Here is a 19,034-nt window from a genome sequence, read left to right on the forward strand (position 1 = left end):
TAATTAAAGACCTACAGATCATTTAGCTTTCTGTCCTTTGAAAAGTAGTAATGTTATTTTTGCTGTGCTATGAATACAATTTCATGAAACTTATCTGACAGTTGATAATCAGTAAAATTAAACTCTGCACTTGTGATTTATGAGGGTTTTAGTAGTTTATTCCTTCCTCATGCATCATGGTGTATTTCTCAATTACATCACAAGCACAATGCTTTGCTTGGTTGCCAAATCTTTCAAAGGACCTTAGCAAGCAGTTCACCACCAGCTTTTGCTTCCAGCAAATCATAGTGCTACTCTTCAATCCTTTGACTTCAAGCCTCTCATTTCTACCTCCATGATCAAAATACCTGTCATGTGGCTTGCAATGTTACATGTTTTAATTCACTAGTGGAAAGCATAGTTGAAATAAATCGACAGCCGTAGGTTGAAAAGAAGCTCTCAGTTCAGTGTATGTTGAGCCAATCACAAATATGCTTGCAAACCAAGGTTGATTCATTAAGAACCTCCAAAAATGGAGGATGCCTCTTAGACTTTGTACTGCTCGTAAATAATTTGAAATTCAACAATAGTGACACAAAGTCAGAAATTTCAAAGGGTATTGATACGATGGAAAAACCAATCAATCCACTGAAGATACCATTTAACAACTCATGAGTCTAGCTCACACGCAAAAAGATGTTTAGCTGTTTTTACTGCAGTCATGCAGTGGTTGGGAGCTGCATTATCTATTATCTCCATGCTGTAAATTGGTTTCAGGTCAAGATATCAAAGCTGTCTGCTCGAAAGACAGAACTCCTAACTGGGGTAATGATTTAAATTCTGCAACTATACAAGTTGATTCACTGCATTTTCTTTGCATTCTGATAGCTGGCTACCTACACATTTGAATAAAGAACTTGCATTGTTGCCAACTGATTCCCTCTTGATTGGCTATGCTATATCCTCCGTTGCCCTTGCTGTTTCATGTCCTCTTCCCCTGTATCTATGTAGCTAACATCAACCTATATATATGTGCATTGACCTTAACAAGCTGGCAGATTTGCAAACAGAATGCCGTGTACTGTGTTGGCAAGACAAATGGCATTGAATAATTTATTTGTGTTGTGTATCCTTTCCAATTTAAATCCAGATTTTTAAAAATATTAGTAATGGTTCCATATAAAGAACATAATGTGTAACTGCTAAAGAACATAATGTGTAACTGCAACTTGAGATTAAGTAAAAGCTAACTGCAACTTCAGTAGTATTTCAGATTATTAGCATAACATTAGTTGACAACTTGACCATGGTAGACACATACAGAAAAACAACATCTAAAAACCACACATTGCTAATGAATATGAATGTTGTACTGGATAATGAATGTGATACAATGATGCATGCAGCTCATGATAATGTTTTTGTGCCTTTTGTGTACAGGTTGGTAAAAATTAAAGAATGGGTAGACAAGCATGACCCAAGAGCAATGGTCATACCTTTCAGTGGAGCACTTGAACTAAAGTTACAGGAAATGGGTGAAGAAGAAATGAAGAAATACCTGGAAGAAAACAAAACACAAAGGTTAATAGACATACTTCTTCTGCAAACTTCTGTTTTTAAACCATGAATGGCAGAACTTGTTTTTAAACTAAATACTTGTGAAAACAAACATTATTTGCATCCATCTGTGCTATGTAAGGCAGCAGCCGATGAATATTGTAACATTCAATGCACAGTCTTCCAGTTGCTACATTTGATTTCACTTTGGAACAGTGGGGCTGTTTTGGAATGTGTTAAGAGGGTATACTTACAGTAATCGTTTGGACAGTTTGTCAGAGAAGGTGGCTCCATGTTGCTAGAATACTGCAGGTAGCTGAATGTGAAGCCCAATGGGATTCAGTCTTGGAATAAAAATTGGAATGCTGAGAAGTGAACGTTTCTGGTCCTGAGGAGCAATTGGTACCTGAGTGAGAGTGAAAAAAGCTCTTAAGTACTATTTGTTTAGTGTAACTGAGAAAAAAATGAGGCTTAGAGAAACTCAGGGACAGCAGCAAGTCAACGAAGTCTAGTGAAAAGCTCAAATTGTGGTAGTAATTGAGTGTTTGTCAGCAGTCTTACAAATTCTGAGGATTGTTATCTTAAGACAAAATATTGAGCTATCAGGACGTAGTCCGTGGCAGAGTGACCTGGAAGGACTGTCAGAGGTAAATCTTCAAATGTGAAGAATTGGGATCCTTCGTAAAGGAGGCAAAGCTTTAATAAGATTGGTGACCCATAGCATCAGTAATATCTGGGGGTGGATTGCAGAAACTTTTGGGGGATCTGTCTCAACTGCATCTGATATTTAGGGTGCTGCATGGTGTATTATAAATATGTTCACCCATATTTATCTCATATTAAATCTGAATGTTAAAGTATAACTTCTATGTGTATATTTGTGTTTGTAGCAAGTTGTTTCATTTTTCTAATGATGTAAAGTTTATTTTGTTCAAAATTGTGAAATCTTACAGTTTTATTTACTTTGCATATACCTAGAATTTCTAGTGTTGCCTACTTTAAACAAAACAAGCTATTGTTGCTAAATTTGGTGGTCTCGCCTGGAATGAGAACATACTTTACAGAAGTATTGGGCATTTTGTTTTCTTGGTGCTTGTTAGAGGAGTACACAGTTGAACTTGTTTGTTTGGTCTGGAAACTTTGTATATAAAGCAGAGGTATACGTAATTTGTTATAGACATTCCTAACCAATCTCTGTTCAGAGCTGATATTCTGGAACAGGTGAGACTTCATCCAGGCCTCCTGGTCCAGAGGCAGAGATAATGCCATTTGTATCACTGAATTAGTTTGCTTTTTTTTTTAAAAAGTGATTTTCTTTTAAGTTCATAGAGTTCAGATGAATTGGATGTGGTTCTAAGCCATTCATGCTCTTATTTATGGGCTCGCTCCTTGTAAATAAGTTGTTGTTGACTCATTCCCCTCCTAAGCGGATCCATTTTCTGCTCTTAAGAAGTGTTTAGGCATTCGGAAATAAGAGATAAGTTGTATTCAGTAAGTTTTCAATGATGGGGTCAAATTGTTTGGTATTCCCTTGTTTGGTCATTCTACCTTTGTACATCTTTTCTTCCCACTTCCTCAACGCATATAATCCTACTCTTCTAAGAAGCCGTACAGAAGCTATTTCTTAAATTATGAAATATTGAACTGAAAACTGAAGTCAACTTTCATCACGAGAAGCTTCTACATGTTGTTTGCGTCTTCACTATTTTAAAATGAAATATTTCTTGCAACAATGATATTTGGTGAATTCGGAGCAGCAGAAGTCTGCTACACCTCCTCAAAAAGTAGTAATGTGCCTCATCAAATTGTGGTAATAATGGTGCAGACTTGTAATTGAGTTTGATTTATTGTTGTCACATGTACCAAGTACAGGTTTGCATGCATCAGGGTAGCTGAACAGAGTGCTGAACACAATGTTATAGCTGTAGAGAGAGTGTGATCAGAATTAACATTTTGAGAGTTCTGTTCAAAAATCTGATAACAGCAGGGAAGAAACTGCTCTTGAATATGTTTGAACATGTATTCAAACTTCTGTATCTTCTGCCTGATAGAAGAAGGTGGAAGAGAGTTTAACCAGAGTGGAAGTGAACTTTGATTATTTTGGTTGCTTTCCTAAGGCAGTGGGAAGCATAGATGGAGCCAGTAGATTGAAGGCTGGTTTGTGTGATGAACTGGGTCAAGTTCACGGCTGTCAGTAGTTCCTTGTAGTGTTGGGAAGAGCATAGAAAGCTTTCTATGGTGCATCTATAAAAATTGGTAAGAGTCCTTGTCAACAAGCTGAATTTCCTTAGCCTCCTGAAGAAGTAGAGACGTTGTGCTTTCTTGACTGTCATGTTGATATGGTGGATCAGGATAGATTGTTGGTGATCATCACTCCCAGGAACTTGACAGTCTCAACCATCTCCATTTTTGCAGAAAGCGGCGTACCCTCCACTCCACTTCCTGAAGTCAATGACCACTCCTTTGTTTTGCATGCTGCTAAGCACTAAATCTCTTTCCTGTATTCTGTGGCATTGTAGGTCGGATCTCAAACAAGAATAGTGATGTCGTCAGCAAGCTTGTAAACGGAGTTGGGGTGGTATGTGGCTATACAGTTGTGAGGGAATAACAAGTATAGTAGGGGGCTGAGTATATAGCCTTGCAGGGCACTGGTGCAAAGGAGGTGTTGTCGCCTATTCTTACTGATTGTGGTCTATGGGTCAGGTAGTCGAGGATCCAGTTACAGAAGGGAAGCCGAGACTTAGGTCTCAGAGTTTAGAGATGAGTTTGTTTGGAATTTAGGTGTTGAAGGCAGTGCTGCACTCAATAAGTGAAGACTGACATAGGTATCCTTGTTACCCAGATGTGCCAGAGATGAGTGTAGGCTTGGGGAGATGTTGTCTACTGTGGACCTGTTGCTCCAATTGGCAAGTTGCAAAGAATCGAGACAATTTCGTAGGCTGGAATTGATGTGAGCCATCTCTAACCTCTCGAAGGACCTCATAATTATGAAGGTCAGAGCCACTAGGTGATAGTCATTGAAGCACAAGGTGTGATTTTTCTTTTTCTAACTAAGGCAGTGTTGAAGTGTGCATTTCTGTTGGTATAACCCATATGATATATAGTTGTACTATGCATTGCTCAAGCTCATATTAATTTTATTAAATCTTATTTGTGTTGGTACCCGATTCAGTTCTTATTTAGAAATATTGTGTAAGCCTGCAATTATATTTCTTATCACCAAGTGATTGGTAGTTGATGATCAGGTTAGAGATTCGCAAGGTTTGTGAATGTTAGAGATGTTGGGTGGTTCAAATCAGATCATGTGTAGAATCCCTACAGTTTGGAAATAGGCCCTTTGGCGCAACAGGTCCACACCGGCCCTCCAAAGAGTAGCCCACCCAGACACTTACCCAACCTATTGTCCCACATTAACCCTGGCTAATGTACCTCACCTACACACCCCTGAAGACTATGGGCAATTTAGCATGGTCAGTTCACCTAAGCTGCACATCTTTGGAATGGGAGGAAACTGGAGCACCTGGAGGAAACCCACGTAGACATGGGAAGAATGTGCAAATTCCACACAGACAGTCGCCCAAGGTTGGAATTGAACCCATGTCCCTGGTGCTGCGAGGCAGCAGTGCTAACCACTGAGCCACCATGCCGTGCCCTACCATAACGTACCACCCAGGACCGTTACCCTTGCAAAATTTTTTTTTTATATTGTATATGCTGTGACATGGAAGAGGGTCTTTAGAGAATCAAACATTAAAACAAAAACTGATGGAGGTACTCAAGCCAAATGAATTCTTCAGAACTCTTTAGAGTATGTCACAAAACTGGTCCTTTTTCTCAAAGTTACTATGTCTTTGATTTTTTTTCAGAGAGGTTGTAAAACAGCCCAAGCTCCAAAACAGCTGAGTTGGTGCAGAGATGGGAGGTTTATTGGGCCCTTTTTGTTTATCCCGAAACAGATGATACCTCAGTCAAAAGGCTTTCATGTTTTAGAAGTAACTTGTATAATGAAAGGGGAGTAGCCAGTCCTTCCAGATGAGGTTTTTTGGTTCAGTTCAGCAGTTTTGTGTGTGTAAAGAAAGGCTGGGTACTCTCTCTCATCTGCCCTTCTGATTTCGAACTGAGAGTTGCCTGTGCATGTCTTACTGTTTGTGCTAAGGGATGTATGTGTTTTCGGAACAGCATTAAGTCGGATTTGGAAAGGATAACTTATCGGGTTTTCTATTTTCTGTTCTGTGTGTTTCATTTTGTAACTTTGTAAATAAATTTTGTTTGTTTAAAATTTGGCAGTCAACCCAGCTAATTTACACCGGGAATATCTACTATACATCTAGCTCAACAAATAGCAAAGTTACAGTTTGGGCTACCTGCTTAGAGGTTTTGAAGGGTCTGGCCTAGTCCATAACAAGTATCATGTGTGTTCATGGTATAACTTTAAATGCACGCTACTTGAAGAATTTCAGTATGTATGTTTTCTGACAATATATGAATTTATGGTTACTATACCCATGCCTTGATAATAGACAATGAAACATTTGGAAAATACAATTTGGCATTTGATAGCTTTATGAAAGACAATATTTGTTTTTTATTATATGAAATTAGTTTTTAGGAATACACATTTACACAATGCCAAAATGTTAAATAGCTTTAAACTATTTGCAATGAAATAACTTTGATATACTTTGAAAGAAACACTAGTATGCTTGTGATTTCAGTGCGTTGCCCAAGATCATCAAGACTGGATTCTCATCTCTGCTGCTTGAATATTTTTTTACTGCAGGGCCAGATGAAGTGCGAGCATGGACCATAAAGGTATGTTTCACAGTCTGTTGTCAGCTGTACACAGTTCCACACTGTTGAATTCAGATTGATATCATCGACTTTTAAGTTTGTCATGGCAGTGGTTAGCTAGTCATTATAGATGGGGTTTTGTTCGTGTTAACTTTAATTATTTGTGAGCTGTTGAACAGTGAAAGTGGGGTGCATTGATTGAGGCAGGTAGCAATTGATTCTGCCTATTACATAGTATGAATTTCTTCATCCTGCAGAATCTATCTTCCCTCCTCCTGTGGTCAGAGATAAGGCACCTCAGTATTGTGCTTGCTTAATCTGTGTGACTGGGTTTGTCGCCAGTGAAATTGATGTTGCTTTTCATTTGGTATTTGCTAAGTTTGTTTGGGTTGTCCGTGGCCTCTTCTCTTGCTTGAGTAACATGAAGTTTTTAAGCAATGTATTATGTAATCTGTTGTTAGTATGTAAAGTGATTTCTTTTCAGCCATATTCATGAATGTACTTTGAATTTCTAATTTTTAATGCTGATCTCTTGCAGGTTAATGTTTGTAGCACACAATTGAGCTTTGTGACATTTTAGTTCTGAATGTTAACAGTATACAATACAAAATTGTTTTTTTTCTCTATTTGATTATTGTCTCAATTTGTTTGCAAAATTTGAAATATACAGATTAAAATTTAACGAAGACTGGCAATTTGACCTAAGTTGTTTACCTAGGTAGTTGAATTTATATACGTGATTGACTACATTAAATTATTTGAGTATATGGCAGCTGTTAGATTGTTACAAATTTTCTACTTTGAAACTTGCATTGTAATCATGAGTTGCTCTCTGCTTAATGATGCAGCTTGCAAAAGTAAAGATTCCAAATTACTTGGCAAGCTGTTCTACTCTCACTAAATGTGAACATAAAAGCTCGATGACGCTTGTTATAAATTGTGATGTTGGGAACTCTATAAAGTGAATTGTGATTCGGACTTCTTCCTGGTTTTATATCTGATATGATAGTGATTAAAAATTTCTTATCCGTTAGAAGTATTTATTTGTGAATTTTTTATTTCTGAAATGAAGCCCCAATTTGTATTAGAAAGAGTCCTTCACAATTATCGTGCACTTCATAATTGTGCTGTGGAAAAAAGGATTGACATCTGTTTAATTGTTATTTATTTCTCAAAAGCTGAAATTTAGTTTTCAGCCCATTAGAGGCTAATGATATGGACAGCAGCTGATGTTAACAGAGCACATTCTTTTCATGAGAAGAAAAACAAAATGCTAAATTTCTTTGGATGTTCCATGCACACACCTTTTAAAGGAAATGGCGTTGAAAGGGAATTAGTTGAAGGGCAAGAACAGGAGAATGCCATTCAGTTCCTTGAGCTATTTCTGCCTGTTTGATTTGCCACAGTTTTACCAAATCAGGAGTGCAAAATTTTTAAAGCATTAAAGATGACTTTGGTAATTTAATTATATACTGTGATATTAAGTTAGTATTTATCTCTAGTTTAATGTAAAAACTTGTATTTAAATTACATTTTGAGTAACCACATATTTTGTGGTAAGAAAATATAATTTTTACATGAAGAAGTTAATTTATTTAACTATAGTAATCTTTCACTCTCCCCAGGATGTTTGAAGTGCAATGTAATATTGACTCTGTTGTCCATTTATTGTATATATGCTGATTGAAAAGTCAAGTTAGATGGTGAGAAATGAGTTACCTTGGAGATGCATGGTAGCATGCAGTGAACAAAGTTTGTTTTTTTTGTTTGAGACAATTCTGAGTAGGATCATAATGTTAAAGCATATAGCTATAAGGTGGTAAAAGTACTGTATATTAGTTTTTTCTGAAATCTTGAAGGTCTGATACAATGTAGCTGCTGTTTGGAGCTGTAACTTTGTGTCTGGTGACTAAAATCCAATGCAAATAGTAATTTTCTGTTCAACCGAATAATAATAGATAAAAAGCTCCCATATCATATTAAACTAATAACCTTTAATTCTGGCAGATTTGCCTTTTAATGACTGAATATAAAACATTTCGGTTGTTGCATTTAGTGTTATGGGGACAAATTAAATTGAGGGGGTGAAAACTTGTCTTTGCTTGTCCTCAACATAACTGTGACAATGGTGGGTGAATGCACTGAGTGGCCACCTGCCATTGGACCTATTGGGGGCACAAGGGGCAGTTTAAAGGCCTCATCTTGCCTTGATTAAGGAGAAAGTGAGGCCTGCAGATGCTGGAGATCAGAGCTGAAAATGTGTTGTTGGAAAAGCACAGCAGGTCAGGCAGCATCCAAGGAACAGGAGAATCGACGTTTCGGGCATATTAAGGAGCCAGTCTTTAAGATTTCATTGTGCCAATTAGTGGTGATGATGGGGTCCGTCCAGGTTGCTGGGGCTATTGGAGGCACTTGCTTGCCAGAAAGTGTAAAGAGCCTCAGGTTGTCTTATCCTCAAGCCTGCATGCCTCCCGCTTCCCCAAAAATTACCAACCCAAATACTTTCAACGCTCTGATTCTTTGCAATTTTGCATCCTCATTATTTTAGAGCAGTACCAGCATTGGCCTCTGCTTGAAGATGGTGAGGACTGAAGATGCTGGGAAGTCATTTGATAAATTATGGAGCTGGAAAAAGCACAGCAGGCCAAGCAGCATCAGAGGAGCCGGGAACTCAATGTTTCAGATTGGAGGGTCCTGATGAAAGGTTCCGATCTGAAACATTGACTCCCCTGCTCCTCTGATGCTGCTTGACCTGCTGTGCTTTTTCCAGCTCCACACTTTACCGACTCTGTGATTGCTACTAGTGCATCTTAAGCTGTCAATCTTTTGCTGGCAGAAAACCTCGAAGGGTAACTTCATGCCAGTGGTCAGAAATCCAGCCTATTGCTTCTAATTAAACGATTAAAGAGCTGTTATAGAGTCATAGTCATAAAGTCATAGTCATAAAGATGTACAGCATGCAAACAGATCCTTCGGTCCAACCCGTCCATACCGACCATATATTCCAATCCAATCAAGTCGCACCTGCCAGACCCCGGCCCATATCCCTCCAAACCCTTCCTATTCATATACCCATCCAAATGCCTGTTAAATGTTGCAATTCTACCAGCCTCCACAATTTCCTCTGGCAGCTCATTCCATACACGTACCACCCTCTGTGAAAAAGTTGCCCCATAGGTCTCTTTTATATCTTTCCCCTTTCACCTTAATCCTATGCCCTCTAGTTCTGGACTGTCCCACCCCAGGGAAAAGACTTTGCCTTATTTACCCTATCCATGCCCCTCATAATTTTGTAAACCTCTATAAGGTCACCCCTCAGCCTCCGACGCTCCAGGGAAAACAGCCCCAGCCTGTTCAGCCTCTCCCTATAGCTCAAATCCTCCAACCCTGGCAACATCCTTGTAGATCTTTTCTGAACCCTTTCAAGTTTCACAACATTGTTCCAATAGGAAGGAGACCAAAATTGCATGCAATATTCCAACAGTGGTCTAACCAATGTCCTCTGCAGCTGCAACATGACCTCCCAACTCCTGTACTCAATCCTCTGACCATTAAAAGAAGGCATGCCAAATGCTGCCTTCGCTATCCTATCTACCTGCGACTGCACTTTCAAGGAGCTATGAACCTGCACTCCAAGGTCTCTTTGTTCAGCAACATTCCCTAGGACCTTACCATTAAGTGTATAAGATTTGCTTTCCCAAAATGCAGCAACTCGCATTTATCTGAATTAAACTCCATCTGCCACTTCGCAGCCCGTTGGCCCATCTGGTCAAGATCCTGTTGTAATCTGAGGTAACCCTCTTCGTTGTCCACTACACCTCCAATTTTGGTGTCATCTGCAAACTTATTAACTGTACCTCTTATGCTCGCATCCAAATCACTTATGTAAATGACAAAAAGTAGAAGACCCAGCACCGATCCTTGTAGCTCCACTGGTCACAGGCCTCCAGTCTGAAAAACAACCCTCCACCACCACCCTCTGTCTTCTATCTTTGAGCCAGTTCTGTATCCAAATGGCTCATAGAGATGTACAGCACAGAAACAGATCTTTTGGTCCAACGCATTCATGCCAACCAAATATCCTCACTTAGTCTAGTCCCATTTGCCATCACTTGGCCCGTGCCCCTCTAAACCCTTCCTATTCACATACCCATCCAGGTGCCTTTTAAGTGTTATAATTGGACCAGCCACCATCACTTCCTCTGGCAGCTCATTCCATATATGTACCATCCTCTGCATGAGAAAGTTACCCCGTAGGTCTCTTTTAAATTTCTCCCCTCTCACTCTAAACCTATGACCTCTAGTTCTGGACTCCACCAACCCAGGGAAAAGACCTTGTCTATTTACCCTATCCATGCCCCTCATGATTTTATAAATCAGTCTCTGACACTCCAGGGAAAACAGCCCCAGCCTGTTCAGCCTCTCCCTATAGCTCAAATCCTCCAACGCTGGTAACGTCCTTGTTAATTTTTTCTGAACCCTTTCAAGTTTCACAACATTCTTCCATTGGAAGGAGACCAGAACTGCACAGACTATTCCAAAAGTGGCCTAACCAATGTCCTGTACAGCTGAAGCATGACTTCCTAACTCTTGTACTCAGTGCTCTGACCAATAAACAAAAGCATATTAAACACCTTCTTCATTATCCTATCTACCTGCGACTCCACTTTCAAGGAACTATGAACCTGCACTCAAGGTCTCTTTGTTCAGCAACACTCCCCAGGACCCTACCATTAAGTGTATAAGTCCAGCTTTAATTTGTTTTTGCAAAATGCAGCACCTTGCATTTGTCTAAATTTGTCTAAGTTCATCTGCCATTCCTCGCCCCATTGGCTCATCTGATCAAGATCCTGCTGTTCACCACACTTCCAATTTTAGTGTCATCTGCAACTGTACCTCCTATGTTCACATCCAAATCATTTATATAAATGATGAAAAGCATTGGACCTAACACCGATCCTTGTGGTACACTGCTGGTGACAGGCCTCCAGTCTGAAAGGCACCCCTCTACCATCACCCTCTTCTTCTACCTTCAAGCCAGTTCTGTATCCAAATGAATGGTTCTCCCTGGATTCCATGAGATCTAACCTTTCTATCCAGTCTACCATGAGGAACCTTGTTGAACGTCTTACTGAAGTCCATATAGATCACGTCCACTGCTCTGCACTTATCAATCCTCCTCTTGTCCTGAATCAGCTCTGCTCTGACCTTTAATCCAGTGGGGGAGTGGAAAGCCCATTGTGCCTCTTACAATTCAGCCCATATTATCAATATGGAGAGCTTATGATGTAAAATTTGTATGTACAATAAAATAATTTTGTGGTCAGGAAGGAAGTGTTGAATAATCTATCTGGCTCTATTAACTGTGGGCACATTTTACTCAGATCCTCTTATTAACTTCGAACGTTTCAGGATATTTTAGTCAATTAAGTGGGTTGCCTCGGGGTGCTCCGGTTTCCTCCAACTGTCCGAAGATGTGCAAGTTAGGTGGATTCACCATGCTAAATTGCCCATAGTCGGGGTAAATATAGCGTCAGTAAATAATGGGTCTGGGAGGGTTATTCTTCGGAGGGTTGGTGTGGACTTGTTGGGCCGAAGGGCCTGCTTCCATACTGTAGGGAATCTAATCTAATCATCAATGAGTAGCCATATTGATACAAAAATATTTTCAATTATGAAAACTACATTTTCTAATGCCTAACACTTTTATGTGTTCTGATAAACATCTTTGAAGTTAACCTTTCGGATCCAGTGACCCTTCCTCTGGCTTTTCTTCACAGATGCTGCCAGACCTGAGCTTTTCCAGCAGCTTCTCTTTGTGTTCCATGTTATTCCACTCAATCGGTTTGTCTCCTGCACCACCTTATTTTTAATTTCTTGTAATTATCTCTGTTCCTCATTTAATCAGATTATAGGTCATCCCTTCAGTTGTTATTCAGCTGTTGACACTTTATTCACACTGGGGAGAAAGTGAGGACTGCAGATGCTGGAGATCAGAGCTGAAAATGTGTTGCTGGAAAAGTGCAGCAGGTTAGGCAGCATCCAAGGAACAGGAGAATCGACGTTTCGGGCATAAGCCCTTCTTCAGGATGATTCCTGAAGAAGGGCTTATGCCCGAAACGTCGATTCTCCTGTTCCTTGAATGCTGCTTGACTTGCTGCGCTTTTCCAGCAACACATTTTCAACTTTATTCACACTGTCTAACGCTCTTGGTCACCTGACACTCCACTCCCACCATTTGTATGATGTCTCTGCCTTTGAACTCCCTGCCCATAAATTCTGTCTTCTGTGCGCCTTCCTCTCACTTCACCTGACAAAGGGGCTACTCTTTCAAAGCTTGTGATTTCAAATAAACCTGTTGCACTATAACCTGGGGTTGTGTGATTTCTGACTTTGCCCACCCCAGTCCGACACCACATCATGATCATCATGTGTCACATTGCCTGGCATGGCCATGTTTGGCATTGTAGATCTTTTGTAATTCAGCATATGGGTAATCATGTAATATTATATTCTTGTCCTCCTACATAAAGTAAAATCTAATTTATTATGGTTACATTTATGAGTGCTCTGTCAAGAAAATTTACTTTGTTTACAATAGGTTATTGTTAACAAATGAGCACTGAATGTTGGCATATTTCTCTTTATTTTGAGCTAGGTGGTTTTGAGTACTCAAAATTTAAATTCAAGCTTAGCTTTAATCTCACAATTTTAAAGTTTATTTTCACTAATTTCCTGAATTACACCTTGTTGAATAAGGCAAGAATACTAGAAAAATTACCATGGAAAACATCCTTTCAGATAGATAATATATTTGAACGTTGAAAATGTTTTATTGTAAATATTTCATTTTAAGATTAGTATAGTCATTTGTATAAGTAATATGGTATATATTCCTTTTGTTTCAGTCATTCCGACAAACATGAATCTCGTGAAAAGAATTTTAACATCTGAAAACATTTAATTGATTTTTGAATTGAAAGCTTGAGTACCAATGTACATACTGTGAAAATGTCATGAGCAAAGCTTGTCTAACGTTTTGAAAAATGCTGGTTGTGCCCTTTTGGGTCAATAAATTCAATTATATTCTCAGATCATGTAACCAAAATGTTGCCTCAGACATCCTAAATGAGAAGAGATGTCGTTGGGCTCACAGTGACAAGATTGCTTCATCTAAAATCAATACCACCTTCAAAATCTGTATCAAAAATTGCTGCTTTGCATTGATAACAGGGGTTACTTTATCTCTGGTTTCCTAAATGGGTATCCAATATCAGGATAAGGTTGATTGTATATGTGACATGTCAAGTGATATGAAGCGAAGTTTCTCTGAAGCCTGATACTGTATCAAAGGAATGTGCATCTCTCCTGTAATCCATCTTCTTAAAAACAATTAATTTTCCTTTGGTCTTCTACTGACAGAAAGGCACGAAGGCACCTCAGGCTGCTGGCAAGATCCACACAGATTTCGAAAAGGGCTTCATTATGGCCGATGTAATGAAATTTGAAGATTTTAAAGCAGAAGGCAGTGAAACTGCTGTCAAGGTGAGAGTACTATTGCAGCTTTTTTAGACATTTCTTTGAATTAAGAGAAGTCTGCAGTGATAAGTGACCATGGCAGTCACATTCACTTTTAGAATGGCTGTTGATACAAGTGTGTTATGGATTTACACTGGGGAAAGAATTATCCTCGTTCTCTTATAAAAGACATGACAGGGTAACAGAGTCCAAAAATGAATGATGGCTAAAAAACATAGGTATTGTACTGCAAAATCACAGCAAAGGCTTTAAGAATAGCCTGTATTTTACAGTAGTTTGATATTTTTGTTGAATTAAAATGATAAATTGTCCTTTTTATCGACTGAAAAATCCAATGTCAAGTTCAGAAACAAGTCAACATTGTACATAAATAAGTATTTTACAATGTGATATTTTCAATATGTCAGTATTTTTTTCAATGACAATTGAAAGCATTGAAATATGTAAGATTTTGAGCCTTGAGAGGGGAGATGCAGCGAGAATGTTTCCCTTCATGGGGAAATTGAAGACTGAGGAGGCACGGTTTTAAAATGAGGTGTCTCCCATTTTGAGATGAAGAAGAATTTCTAATGAGGATTTTTAATCTTGCCTCTGGGGTAGAGAATTCCATGAAGACAGAGTATTTGAATATATTTAAGGTTTAGTTAAAGAGATTTTGATTTACAAGGAAGCCAAGGGATATGGAGGGCAGGCAGGAAAGTGGAGTTCAGGACACAGTCAGATCAGCCGTGATCTTATTGAATGGCAGAGTAGGTATGAGGGGTTAAATGACCTACTCCTCCTATTTTACATGTTCTCATTTTCCTTAACTTTGGTGAATTGATAATTTTTAAGATTTGTTTAAATGATTGTTTATTACCTAACCTGGTATCTTGCTACTTACATGGTCTATAAAGTAACACTTTTGCTTTATTACATCAACAGAAATAATACACATTCATGCTAGGGTACTGAATCAATTTGGTTATATTTCTTCCAGAGTAGGTCATTGCACTATAAATGCTTAGAAACCAAAACATCTTTGTCTCAAAATTTGGTCATGCATTAATTAAACCAAAGAATGGCTTCCAACAATTATTTTACTTATTGGGGTAGTGTGAAGGAAAGCGACAAGCATCTCTCTCAAACTAGGAATGAATATTTTTAATGGGGATTAGATGGGCCAATGGGCTGAGCAGTGGCAGATGGAGTTTAATTTAGATAAGTGCGAGGTGCTGCATTTTGGGAAAGCAAATCTTAGCAGGACTTATACAATTCATGGTAAGGTCCTAGGGAGTGTTGCTGAACAAAGGTAGGTTCATAGCTCCTTGAAAGTGGAGTCACAGGTAGATAGGATAGTGAAGAAGACTGTTGGTATGCTTTCCTTTATCGGTCAGAGGATTGGGTACAGGGGTTGGGCGGTTACGTATTGGTTAGGCCACTGTTGGAATATTGCTTGCAATTCTGGTCTCCTTCCTATCGGAAAGACATTGTGAAACTTGAAAGGGTTCAGAAAAGATTTACAAAGATGTTGCCAGGGTTGGAGGATTTGAGGTAAAGGGAGAGGCTGAACAGGCTGGGGCTGTTTTCCCTGGAGCGTCGGAGGCTGAGGGGTGACCTTATAGAGGTTTATAAAATTATGAGGGGCATGGATAGGATAAATAGACAAAGTCTATTCCCTGGGGTCTGGGAGTCCAGAGCTAGAGGGCATAGGTTTAGGGTGAGAGGGGAGAGATATAAAAGAGACCTAAGGGGCAACCTTTTCATGTAGAGGGTGGTACATGTATGGAATGAGCTGCCAGAGGAAGTGGTGGAGGCTAGTACAATTGTAACATTTAAAAGGCATCAAGATGGATATATGAATAGGAAGAGTTTGGAAGGATATGGGTCGGGTGCTGGCAGGTGGGACTAGATTGGGTTTGGATAACTGGTCAGCATGGACGGGTTGGACCGAAGGGTCTGTTTCCATGCTGTACATCTCTACGACTCTCGCGTTTAAAGAATTAAGACCCCATTAAATTGCAATATACTTTAAGACAATGGATACCAAGTAGTTAACCTGATTTCTAAACACTAGATGGCAGTTTCAGTACAAAGACATTGATTATTTTCCCCCTTAAAGCTACTAATGATACCTGCATGGTTCATTTCTATTAATTGACAAAAGATATTTCAATGTACAAAGTAATCAAATTTTATTTTTAAAAATTTATTACTTTATTACAAATTTCATTACATCATTGAAATTCAATTTATACATTAAAAATAATAAATTATACTAAGTACGCATTTCAAATTATTTTGCACATTATATGCAAGAATCGAATGCATAAACATAACATATGTGATGATACTTCCAATGCCACATTATATAACTACCTGACATTTATTGTGGGAGAAAAGGGTTTGAATCCATGGGACATTGGCACCAGTCCTGGGGAAGGAGGGAGTACTTCCAATGGGATGGGCTCCACCTGGATCATGCTGGGACCAGAGTTCTGGCGATTGTATAACTAGGCTGTGGATAGGGCTTTAAACTAAATGATGGTGGTGGTGGTGGTGCTGGGGGCGGGGGCGGTTCAGTTGCATGGAAGACTATGGTAAATGTTAGAGGAAGGAGGGCTCAGCAGAGGTTGTCAAAGTTTCCAGAACAAGTAATAGGACAGAGAGTACAGATAGAGTCAGGAATCTAACTTCAGACACAACAGATGAAGGAACACCTATGAGAAGTGGGCAGTCAACACAGGTCTGAGGGTGTGTGCTTAAATGCACACAGTATACAAAATAAAAGACAGATCAGCTTGTAGCACAGATTGAAATTGGTGGGTACGATGTTGTGGGTATCACGTTGATGTGGCTGCAAGAGGATCAGGGCTAGAAACTAAATAACGAATGATGTGTATCCTCTCGTAAGAATGTGCAGATGGGCAGAGAGAATGCAGTTACCTTATTAGTAAGGAATGAAATTAAGTCAGTACCAAGACATGATACAGAGTCAGGACACATAGAATCTGTGTGGGTAGATTTGAGGAACAGCAAAGGAAATAAGATCCTGATGGACCTTATGTACAGGCTTCCTAGCCATAACCAGGATGTGAGGAAGAAAATAAAGCAGGAGATAGAAAAGGTATATAAGAAAGGTGCTATTACAATAAGCATGGAGACTTCAAAATGTTAGGTGGACTGGGTAAGTCAGGTTGGGAGCAGGGCTCACCAAAAGCAATTTATGGAATATCTGCGTAATTTTTTTTTTGGAGCATTGTTGTAGAGCCCACATGGGATTAAGCAGTTCTGGATTGGTGATGCGTAGTGAGGCAGACTTGATTAGGGAGCTTGGGGTGAAGGTGCCCCAAGGGGGCAGTGACTGTAATATGATAGAATTCACTCTGCAGTTTGAGAAGGAGAAGCTGGAATCAGATGTAATGATATTATAATTGAGTAAAAGTAACTACAAAGGCATGACAGAAGGGCTGACCAGAGTGAAATGGAAGGAGATCGAGTAGGGAAGACTGTGGAGCCATTCCCCCCTGCCACCCCCCCCCCCCCACAAACCCCCTTTATCTCTCCACCCTGAAGGCTCCCTGCCTCAATTCCTGATGAAGGACTTTTGCCCAAAACATCGATTTTCCTGCTCCTCGGATGCTGCCTGACCTGCTGTGCTTTTCCAGCACCACTCTGATCTAAACTCTGGTTTCCAGCATCTGCAGTCCTCACTTTTGCCTATTAAATACAGGAGTTAGGGGGTCCTGTTGCGGCTGTACAGGAGATTGGTTAGGCCACTTTTGGAATATTGCGTGCATTTCTGGTCTCCTTCCTATTGGAAAGATGTTCTGAAACTTGAAAGGGTTCAGAAAAGGTTTACAAGGATGTTGTCAGAGTTGGAGGATTTGAGCTATAGGGAGAAGTTGAATAGGCTGGGGCTGTTTTCCCTGGAGCATCGGAGGATATGGGGTGACCTTAATAAAGGTTTATAAAATCATGAGGGGCATAGATAGGATAAATAGACAAAGTCTCTTCCTTGGTGTGGGGGAGTCCACAACTAGAGGGCATAGGTTTAGGGTGAGAAGGGAAAGATATAAAAGAGACCTCAGGGACAACCTTTTCACGCAGAGGGTGGTGCGTGTGTGGAATGGGCTGCCAGAGGAAGTAGTGGAAGCTAGTACAACTGCAACATTTAAGAGGTATTTGGATGAGTATATTAATAGGGAGGGTTTGGAGGGATATGGGCTGAGTGCTGGCAGGTGGGACTAGGATGGGTTGGGGTATCAGGTCAGCATGGACGGTTTGGACCGAATGGTCTGTTTCCGTGCTGTACATCACTATGACTCTAACTACATCCCAGAGTTCGGAAGGGGATAGTTGAAGAGACTGTCGAGGCTTTGGTGGTGATCGTTCACAAATCACTGGAATCATGGAGTATTTCAGAGGATTGGAAAATGGCTAATGTAACACCCCTATTTAAGAAGGGAGGAGAGCAGAAGACCAGAAACTACAGGCCACTCAGACTGACCTCTGTTATTGGTAAGATTTTAGAGTTCATTATTAAGGATGGAATACTTGGAAGTGCATTGTGAAATAGGGCTGAATCAACATGGCTTTGTCAAGGGAAGGTCATACCTGACAAATGTTCGAATTCCTTGAGGAGGTATTGAGCAAGTTAGACAAAGGAGAGCCAATGGGTGTGATCTATTTTGATTTCTATCGGTCTTTGACAAAAAGTACTGCAAAGAAGGCTGTGGAAGATAAGAGGCCATGGTGTTAGGGGCAAGTGATGAGGAAATTACATTTGGATCTCACTGCTAATTGGAATAGAAGTAGGTGGACAATGGGAATTTAAAGTGTTCAGAATTGTGGAAGGAGGGGAAAGTGCAGCAAATTGTGGTGCAGAGAAGATGACAAAAGAATACAGTTATATCTGACATTGGAAGAACATGTTGGAGCATTAATCATTTTGTGGAACTACAGCCATATTCTCAGATGCTGTGCGGATATCTTCTATAAATGGACCACACTCTCAGGTAGGCAGTCAAGACCTCAAGGATGAAAAGTACAGCTTCTTACTGGTTCAGTCAAACCATAGAGTGCAGTATCTTTAAAACTTTAGCATCCATGTCTGTACCATAACATGCTTTCATGATCAAGGACAATAGAAAACCAAATACCTTTTAACAGATTGCATCATAAGATTC

General features: G+C 39.7%; 1 protein-coding gene across 2 annotated transcripts in view; it reads left to right on the plus strand.

Moving 5' to 3' along the window:
- The window catches only part of ola1 (Obg-like ATPase 1), a 236,025-nt gene that overhangs the window by 205,503 nt on the left and 11,488 nt on the right, over positions 1 to 19,034 (plus strand). For both annotated transcript variants that reach the window (XM_087989008.1, XM_043693599.2), the window contains exons 8-10: positions 1,420 to 1,560; positions 6,252 to 6,348; positions 13,750 to 13,872. In XM_087989008.1, coding sequence (XP_087845134.1) covers positions 1,420 to 1,560; positions 6,252 to 6,348; positions 13,750 to 13,872 — 361 coding nt within the window. The remainder of the gene's footprint in view (positions 1 to 1,419; positions 1,561 to 6,251; positions 6,349 to 13,749; positions 13,873 to 19,034) is intronic.

Source organism: Chiloscyllium plagiosum, unplaced genomic scaffold (genome assembly GCF_037043375.1).
Source record: "Chiloscyllium plagiosum isolate Xiang-an unplaced genomic scaffold, Cpla_swu_hap1 HiC_scaffold_7, whole genome shotgun sequence".
Classification (NCBI taxonomy): Eukaryota; Metazoa; Chordata; class Chondrichthyes; order Orectolobiformes; family Hemiscylliidae; genus Chiloscyllium; species Chiloscyllium plagiosum.